The 9,857-nt window shown below is 36.0% G+C and overlaps 1 protein-coding gene across 1 annotated transcript; it reads right to left on the bottom strand.

Annotated features, from left to right (window-relative positions):
- Positions 1–2,304: 2,304 nt before the first annotated feature.
- On the bottom strand, positions 2,305–8,495 carry LOC127903816 (uncharacterized). Its single transcript, XM_052445030.1, has 2 exons — positions 7,514–8,495; positions 2,305–7,105 (listed from the first exon to the last, which is right to left on the bottom strand). The coding sequence occupies exon 2, from the start codon at positions 7,094–7,096 to the stop codon at positions 2,828–2,830; it is 4,269 nt and encodes a 1,422-aa protein (XP_052300990.1). The 5' UTR covers positions 7,097–7,105; positions 7,514–8,495; the 3' UTR covers positions 2,305–2,827.
- Between the last annotated feature and the right edge of the window lie 1,362 nt (positions 8,496–9,857).

Raw genomic sequence — 9,857 nt, 5'->3', positions numbered from 1 at the left:
CAGGAGATTGGAGAGTGGTCGAGCCAAGATCCTATAGTTATAAAAAAAACTTTTGATATTATCTTGAATGCCAATGAACCTACACAATTCTAAAACATTAGCAAGTTGTGGTCAATCAAGCATTCTTTTTTTTTTTTGGTTTACTTTGACTCTTTGATCAATAATAATATGCAGCAAGTATTCTATTTTTTGTTGTCCAAAGACACATTTGTTGAATTTTAGAAAGAATTTTTCACGCTTTAAAATTTCTAGAGCTTGCTTAACATGTTCAATATGCATGTCCCAATTGTGGCTATAGATTAGAATATCATCAAAGAGTACGAGAATGAATTTATGGAGGTAAGGAAAAAAAGTGTGGAATTCATAATGGATTGAAAAGTAGTTATGAGTATGAAAGACAATTTTTTGAATATTAGCTGGGTTTAGTCACACCTAATGTTAGCCAACCCATAGATCAATTTTTGTGAAATAAGTTGCTCTACAAAGCTGACCGATCATGTCATTAATAGTTAAAATAGGAAATCAATCTTTCATGGTAACTGAATTAAGGGCTTGATTGTCAGTACAAAAATGCCACGTATTATCTCTTTTCTTAACAGGAAATGAAAAAGGACTAGCGCTTGGTTGAATTAGCACCAATGTTAACAAATGAAGAACTTGTGTTTCAACTTCCACTTTCTAAAAATAGGCACACTTGTAAGGGCATATGTTATTGGGCTTGTGCCTTCTTGAAGTGGAATAAAATGGTCAACCTCTCAAGCTGGTGGTATGTCTAGCGGAATATATTGTTGTGGCTTATCTTATGGTTGTGTATAGATTGCAAATATAGAGTTATTGTGCCTCACATCCTTTGATATTGCTTCTAATGATGCTTGTTGGGGATTTGAGTGTTGGTTCCTTATAAACATCAAGATTTATTAGTCCATTAAAATTCAATTTTCATCTTTTTTCCATCCACGCATGATTGATCCTATTTGTTCCGACCATTTAACATCTAATGCCACATCTAAACCAGTTAGGGCAAAGAGTAAAAATTAATGGAAAAAGAATGACTTGTAGAAGTATAGGGACATGGTCGAATCTGCCTGGGGATTTTAGATGTGCTCCATTTGCTATTCGTACACTGAAGGGTTTAGTGGGCATCATGGGTAGAGGCAACAAAGCAGCCACCTTGTCACTAACGAAATTGGCTGTGGAGCCACTACTAATAAGTATCACAACTTCATGAAACCTAATCTTGGTAGCAACGACACAAAATTTTCGTAGCTGTCCACTTTGTTAAAGGGTGCAATGAAATTTTTGGATTAAAAAAGAGGGCTGTTACTAGCCCCAATGAGCTCGTTATTATATCCTTCAGTTTGCTCATTGGCTATGACCAGAAGAAAATTTACCATTTTACTTGAAACAAAGACCTTGAGTTCTCCTTCTTTTCATTTCCTTCTATGTTAGCTACTTCACGAGTCTCGTTGTTATGGATTTCATCAGTGACGGAAAATCTAGGGAAGGATGATTAGTTGGCTTTGTTTGCGTGAATCTTTGTTGTGAAGCAGTTGGTTATCCTACATTTTAGCCAATCTGAAGCTTCCCAGAGTAATTTTGGTTTGAACATTTGGATTTTGTCCACTATGTTAGGTCTAAGCCCTCCCATGAATGTTCCAACAAGTGCTTTTTGTGTCTAGCCTTGTACCATCAAAACCTCCACATTTGAAAGGGTCCAAATGAGCCCATGACTCCTCTTTAAAAATAGCCTATTTTATTGCCATGATTTCCTCTTTATAAGCTCGATGCAGCCATTGCCACCACTAATTAGCTTCTCCTTCAAGATAGAACAAGAACAAGTGTAAGGATACCTTCTACTCATTGGTGGTACCCTAAAATTCAAAAAATTATTCAATAAGGTTAAACCATTCAATTAGGTCATCACTAGAATACCATGGGAATTCGAGTTTCACTATCTTAGAGGAGAACACTACTTGACTGTCATCATGATTAGTTCAGTTGGTATGCGACAGGTATTCCCACTCACTATTGTGATGATTAAAGGATTCTCGACTATAGAGCAGAGCATCGAATAAGCTACTGATGGTGTCTTCCCGCTGTTGCAACTTGTTGATCACCTCCAACTCCATGCTATGTGATACGAATCCCACAATGAAACTTTCAATCCTACAATTAATTTGTAGTTTCAACTTCCCAAGAAAGTTCTAAACAGATTTATGGCAAACAAAAACCTTGACCCAATGCTTAAGAAAACATGAACCAAAGGTATAGAGAAGGGTATTGACGCCACACTCAAGAAAAAGATGAGAAGGTGAGTGATAAGTCTAAATTTGGAACACCACAAGAATGTAAATTCTTGATAAGTTCACTAGTTCTCAAAAGAACCAAAGAAAGAATAATCTTTCAAATTCAAAATAACATTCATCTCCTTACATACCAAGGTTGCTGAATTTAAATAGGCTAAAAGGAACCCAAGATCCTAAAAATACAAATGGAAACATTGGAACAACCCTCCAAGTAAGTTTGTCAAAAGATGTTTCAAAAGTCTTCACCAACCCACCATGATCAATGCTATCTTTGACAAACTTAATGCTAGCCTACTATAATTAATGCTATCATTGACAAACTTGAAACAAAACAAACAAATAAGTTGAAAAACAAAGGATTCGTTGAAAATCCCAAGTCTGAACAAGCTGTAAAGAATTGGTCATAACTCCTTCTAGAGAACTCCAAATCCATCTCTGTAAAATTTATTGGAAAGCTAACTTAATTATCTTTCCAACGGTATATAGCTTGCATTTTAATTCTGGCTCAATCAATACAGTTTTTATTCCGAATTTGACCTTTCTGCATTTGATACAACTTGTGTATTTGGCTGCCCAATGACTTGAATAATGCCCACAATGCCTTGTCTTCTCTTCAAGCCCAATTCATGATGTCTTGCATCTTGAATTGCATTTTCAATCCATATTTTCTCAATTAATCCATTTAAAGCAGCTTGCATCTTTTTGGCTCTTGCTCTTGTAATTGGGCCTCCATGAATGTGCAAAGGATCACTTGAAGTTTTAATGGTCCCTTGATGGTTCTCATCATTCCCCCTCTCTTCAAAAGGATTCGTCCTCGAATCTTCACCTACATCGAAAGGAGAAAGATCAGAAACATTGAAAGTAGCACTCACATTATACTCACCAGGAAGATCCAATTTGTAGGCATTGTCATTGATCCGTGCAACCACTTGAAATGGACCATCTCCCCTTGGAAGTAACTTGGAACGCCTTTGTGCTGGGAACCTCTCCTTTCTCATATGCACCCAAACCCAATCTCCAGGCTGAAAAACCACTTGCTTACGTCCTTTGTTGGCTTGAGTAGCATATTGTTCAGTTCGCTTTTCTATGTGTTGACGTGTTCTCTCATGCAATTGCTTGACAAATTCAGCTTTCTTTTTACCATCCATACTAGCACGTTCATCAATAGGTAAAGGTAATAAATCCAAAGGAGTTAATGGATTAAAACCATATACAATCTCAAATGGTGAGAATTTAGTAGCTGAATGGACAGTTCTATTATAAGCAAATTCAACATGTGGCAAACATTCTTCCCAAGTTTTCAAGTTCTTTTGAATAATGGCACGCAACAAAGTAGACAGAGTTCTATTTACAACCTCAGTTTGTCCATCAGTTTGTGGATGACAAGTAGTAGAAAACAAAAGTTTAGTACCCAACTTACCCCACAAAGTTTTCCAAAAGTGGCTCAAGAACTTAGCATCTCGATCTGAAACTATGCTCCTTGGTACTCCATGCAACCTGACTATTTCCTTGAAAAACAAATTAGCTATGCTTGTCGCATCATCAGTTTTATGACATGGAATGAAATGCGCCATCTTTGAAAACCTTCTAGATAATGCATCAGCCACCACATTCTCCTTACCTTGTTTATATTTGATCACATAAGGAAATGGCTCAATAAATTCAACCCATTTGGCATGTCTCTTATGTAACTTACCTTGCCCTTTCAAATGCTTCAAGGACTCATGATCAGTGTGTATAACAAACTCTTTAGGTAGAAGATAATGTTGCCAAGTTTCCAAAGCTCTCACCAATGCATACATCTCCTTGTCATAGGTAGGATAGTTTAGGGCTGCTCCACCCAATTTCTCACTAAAATAAGCAATTGGACGCCCTTCTTGCATCAAAACAGCTCCAATACCTATACCTGAAGCATCACACTCAATTTCAAAAGTTTTAGTAAAATCAGGTAAAGCAAGTAATGGTGCAGAAACTAATTTCTCCTTAATTAGATTAAATGCCTTTTCTTGTTCACTACCCCACTTAAATCCCACATGTTTCTTCACAATTTCAGTTAATGGTGCAGCAAGGGTGCTAAAATCTTTCACAAATCTTCTATAAAAACTAGCCAAACCATGAAAACTTCTTACCTCACTTACACTTTTAGGTGTAGGCCACTCTTTAATAGCCTTTACCTTCTCTTCATCAACCTCAATTCCTTTAGCACTTACAACATAACCAAGAAAAACAATCTGATTTGTACAAAAGGAACACTTCTTCAAATTAGCATACAACTTTTCCTTCCTTAAAACAGTCAATACACTTTGCAAATGTTCAATGTGTTCATCTAAGCCTTTGCTATAGATCAAAATATCATCAAAATAGACAACTACGAATTTGCCAATAAAAGCACGCAAAACATGGTTCATTAACCTCATAAAAGTGCTAGGTGCATTAGATAACCCAAATGGCATCACTAACCACTCATATAAACCATATTTTGTTTTAAAGGCAGTTTTCCACTCATCTCCCTCTCTAATCCTAATTTGATGATACCCACTTTTAAGATCAATTTTACTAAACACACAAGAACCATGCAATTCATCAAGCATGTCATCAAGTCTAGGAATAGGATGTCGATACTTTACAGTGATTTTATTAATTGCACGACAGTCAACACACATCCTCCATGTTCCATCCTTTTTGGGCACTAGTAAAACTGGTACTGCACATGGACTCATGCTCTCCTTCACATATCCTTTTGCCAAGAGTTCTTCAACTTGCCTTTGAAGCTCCTTTGTCTCCTCGGGGTTACTTCTATATGCAGGTCTATTAGGAATGGTAGCTCCAGGGACGAAGTCTATTTGATGCTCAATTCCCCTAATAGGTGGCAAACCGTTAGGGACTTCATTTGGAAACACATCATCAAAGTCCTGCAAAAGAGTCACAATAGCACTAGGCAAAGAAAAGTTAAGCTCATTAGTGTGTAAACAAGCCTCTTTGCACAAAAGTACAACGATAGGCTGTTTTGAAAAAAAAGCCCTCTTAACCTCACTCTCTTTTGCAAACAAGTTCACTTGCTGCCTCTCTTTTCTCTCAACAATATTTTTTTGTATCTTTTCACTTGCTTTTCTCTCAATCTCTCTTTCTTTTGTACTCTCATTTTCATTTTTTGTATCACTCTCTTTTTTTATTGACATTTGATCCTCATACACTTGCCTAGGTGTTAATGGTACAAGAGTGATTTGCCTTTTATTCATTACAAAAGAATATCTATTTAAGTATCCATCATGTGTCACACGCCTATCATATTGCCAAGGTCGACCCAAAAGAATGTGTCCAGCATGCATGGGTACTACATCACATAGAACCTCATCCTTGTATCTCCCAATAGAGAATGAAACCAGCACTTGTTTATTTACTTTAACTTCCCCACAATCATTCAGCCATTGTAGCTTATATGGCCTTGGATGTTTCAAAGTTTTCAAATTTAATTTTTCAACTAAACTAGTGCTAGCTACATTAGTACAACTTCCTCCATCAATTATCATACTACATACCTTATCTTTGATGTGGCATCTAGTATGAAAGATGTTATCACGTTGTACCTCCGCATCCTCTTTAACTTGCATGTTGAGAGCACGCCTAGCAACCATCAACTTACCATCAACAGGATATTCTACACCATCATTAGCATCCTCCAAAGGTGGCATAGGATCATCATCTGATTCACTCTCGGTTTCAACATCACCATTATCCCTCAAGATCATTACTCTTTTATTTGGGCATTGAGATGCAATATGACCTGTCCCCAAACATTTAAAACACTTAATATCTCTATTTCTAGAGTGTTGGGAATCAGATTTACCTTTACTTTGGTTGCCTCCCTCTTTATGATCCTTGATTGGCTCAATCTGAGGCTTTGAAACAACCTTTTCATCTTTGCTCCATTTTGACTTCCATGAGGAAGATGAACCCAAATTGGTTCTAGTGGAACCTTTCTTTTTCAATTGTCGTTCCACTTTCATGGCCATGTGAACCATGTCTTCCAACTCAACATAGTGCTGCAAGTCAACCACATTAGCAATATCTTGATTTAACCCATGTAAAAATCTTGCCATAGTGGCCTCTCGTTCTTCTTCAATGTTGGCTCGAATCATGATTATTTCCATCTCCTTGTGGTAATCTTCCACACTTCTAGAACCTTGTGTAAGACTTTGAAGCCTTTGGTGCAGCTCCCTATAATAATGACTAGGAACAAATCTCCTCCTCATAATGGCCTTCATCTCCTCCCAAGTGTTTATAGGCCTTTCACGATTTCGTCTCCTACTCAAAACAAGTTGATCCCACCAAATAATAGCATAATCAGTAAATTCAACAGCAGCTAGTTTTACCTTTTTCTCCTCAGAGTAGTTGTGGCAATCAAATACTAGCTCCACCTTTTTTTCCCACTCTAAATAAGCTTCCGGATCATGTTTACCTTGAAAAGAAGGAATTTTCAGTTTTATACTCCCCAAATCACGATCTATACGTCTTGCCCTTCTATTATCTCTTCCACGCATGTCAACAGTGGCCTGGTCATCAAAATCATCTACGTCATCGCCATCTTCTTCTCCCATGACAGCACGCCCTTGATTACCTCTTACATTAGGAGCTATTGGTTGTTGCCCCCTTTGTAGATTGGCTATGGCAGTGTCTTGCCTCTCCAATTTGTCACGGATCTCTCCAAACATCAGATTCATGTGCTCAAATTGTTGTTGCATGGCTTTGAGCATGATTGATTGGTCTATAGCTTCTTGATCTTTTGACATATTTGTGATCTGAAAAAAAAAATTGTTAGCAAAAAGACCTCACAACACTCCCTCACGTATTTCACTCAATTTTGATGTCACTTAACTCTCGTGTTTAACACACAAATTGCCTTTTACCACACTTAATTCTCTCTTTCAGTTCTTTATTGAACTAAATAAACAAAATCAAGAAAAAAAAAAAAACCCAAGTGGCACACCAAATATGACAATCCAGCACACTAACAAAGAAAAGAAATTAAGAGGACACAAAGAATGAAAAGGAAATTGAAAAAAGGAAAGCAAGCAAGCAAAGCAACACAATTGATATGTGTAAACTATGAAAGTAGAAATACTTGACTCTTTTTTTGTAATCTTTTTTTTTTGTACGTTTTTTTTTCTTTTTTTTTTTGATAATCAAAATAAATAAGACATTCAAACCTGATTAGAAACTAGCTCTGATACCAAATGATACGAATCCCACAATGAAACTTTCAATCCTACAATTAATTTGTAGTTTCAACTTCCCAAGAAAGTTCTAAACAGATTTATGGCAAACAAAAACCTTGACCCAATGCTTAAGAAAACATGAACCAAAGGTATAGAGAAGGGTATTGACGCCACACTCAAGAAAAAGATGAGAAGGTGAGTGATAAGTCTAAATTTGGAACACCACAAGAATGTAAATTCTTGATAAGTTCACTAGTTCTCAAAAGAACCAAAGAAAGAATAATCTTTCAAATTCAAAATAACATTCATCTCCTTACATACCAAGGTTGCTGAATTTAAATAGGCTAAAAGGAACCCAAGATCCTAAAAATACAAATGGAAACATTGGAACAACCCTCCAAGTAAGTTTGTCAAAAGATGTTTCAAAAGTCTTCACCAACCCACCATGATCAATGCTATCTTTGACAAACTTAATGCTAGCCTACTATAATTAATGCTATCATTGACAAACTTGAAACAAAACAAACAAATAAGTTGAAAAACAAAGGATTCGTTGAAAATCCCAAGTCTGAACAAGCTGTAAAGAATTGGTCATAACTCCTTCTAGAGAACTCCAAATCCATCTCTGTAAAATTTATTGGAAAGCTAACTTAATTATCTTTCCAACGGTATATAGCTTGCATTTTAATTCTGGCTCAATCAATACAGTTTTTATTCCGAATTTGACCTTTCTGCATTTGATACAACTTGTGTATTTGGCTGCCCAATGACTTGAATAATGCCCACAATGCCTTGTCTTCTCTTCAAGCCCAATTCATGATGTCTTGCATCTTGAATTGCATTTTCAATCCATATTTTCTCAATTAATCCATTTAAAGCAGCTTGCATCTTTTTGGCTCTTGCTCTTGTAATTGGGCCTCCATGAATGTGCAAAGGATCACTTGAAGTTTTAATGGTCCCTTGATGGTTCTCATCACTATGTATTCCATCCTGGATGCCATTGAGCTTTGATTCTAAAGCTTTGATTCAGGTTTTGTTTGTCGCCATAGTAAGCATTAATGCCAACAATAGTTCCTACTCAAAGCTAAAAGAATAATAACAAGAAGTAGCTCTCTTCATGTGAGAACAAACCATAATGTTTAGGAAATTTTCTCATGCCCTTTTTTATTAATTGAAGGAGCTTAAATGTAAATAATTTCTAACAACTCTTCCTAATCTTGTGACCATAACTTACGTGTATAAAAACAAAAACTAATATGAGGAAGCAAACTTGAAAAAAGATAGCTAATTAAGTGTTAGTGGGAAAAGACTCCAATAGACGCTAAAACTTCTTCTTCATGAACGTTGGTGTCCATGACTCACACCATCTATCTCTAATTTGGCTGAGGGTTATGTTGAGATCTTTGTAGTTTATCAATGTCTATTTCTGATATAATCAGGGAAATCATTATTTTGAGTTGCTGGAAAATATTAGATATCATCTATTAAAAATTTTTATGTTGGTTGAATGCAAATCATGGATGAAATTGAATTCTTTCCATGTTTAGTTTGCTAAAAAATGCTACAATTAGAGATTTTGGTGGATATATAAAGGTAATTGGAAACACTAGAAGTAACTTCATAAAGGAAGTAGTTCATGTTATGAACAAGTTTTGCTGTTAGAATGCATGGACATTAATCTCTTTTCCATGGAAACACTTCGATGAAGGGCATGATTTCTAACTTTGAAATTGTCTTGTGGATAGGCCCTACCATTATGTACAATATCACGAATTGGTCAAGATATCTCCCCATGTCAAGGAATATGTTAGAATGATCGAGTTGAAGAGTATGTAGATAGTGGGATTAGGGTGTGGAATAGGAACAATAGTGTCATGATGCTCGTTGGAACCATGGAGCTCCAGGAGTAACATCTCTTACTAGCAACTTGCTTCTAGGTTGATGTAAGAGTTATGTCAGGAGAGAACCACCCACTCAATTCAAAGCTATGGCCATTGGTTAAGTGGCTTTTTTAGGATCCAAATTCTATTGCCTTAAACACAACACTTGCTGAACTTGGGGTTGTAAGGCCAACTTTTAGGTAGCGTTTACATTTTGGATTGGAGTGGGAATCTTGAGGAGTGGGAGTGAGAATAGGTTGTTTACTTACATTAGAATGGGAGAATGGAATTGAAACCAGAATCCAATTTATGTGTTTACATTGTCTTGGATTGGGAGTAAATAGTTTTAAATTATAATTTTACCCTTATTTAAAGAACTATAATTTGTAATTAAAAAATTAATAAAAAATATATTTAAAAAATAAAATAAATATTTTATTATATTTGTAAATTAA

The sequence above is a fragment of the Citrus sinensis genome, chromosome 7 (genome assembly GCF_022201045.2).
Source record: "Citrus sinensis cultivar Valencia sweet orange chromosome 7, DVS_A1.0, whole genome shotgun sequence".
In the NCBI taxonomy this organism is placed as follows: domain Eukaryota; kingdom Viridiplantae; phylum Streptophyta; class Magnoliopsida; order Sapindales; family Rutaceae; genus Citrus; species Citrus sinensis.
The sequence above is the reverse complement of the archived record's forward strand: the minus strand, read 5'-3'. Positions and strand labels throughout refer to the sequence as shown.

Bases quoted from the DNA above. Each gene is read 5' to 3' on its own strand.
- LOC127903816 (XM_052445030.1), bottom strand. From the start codon at position 7,096: ATGTCAAAAGATCAAGAAGCTATAGACCAATCAATCATGCTCAAAGCC.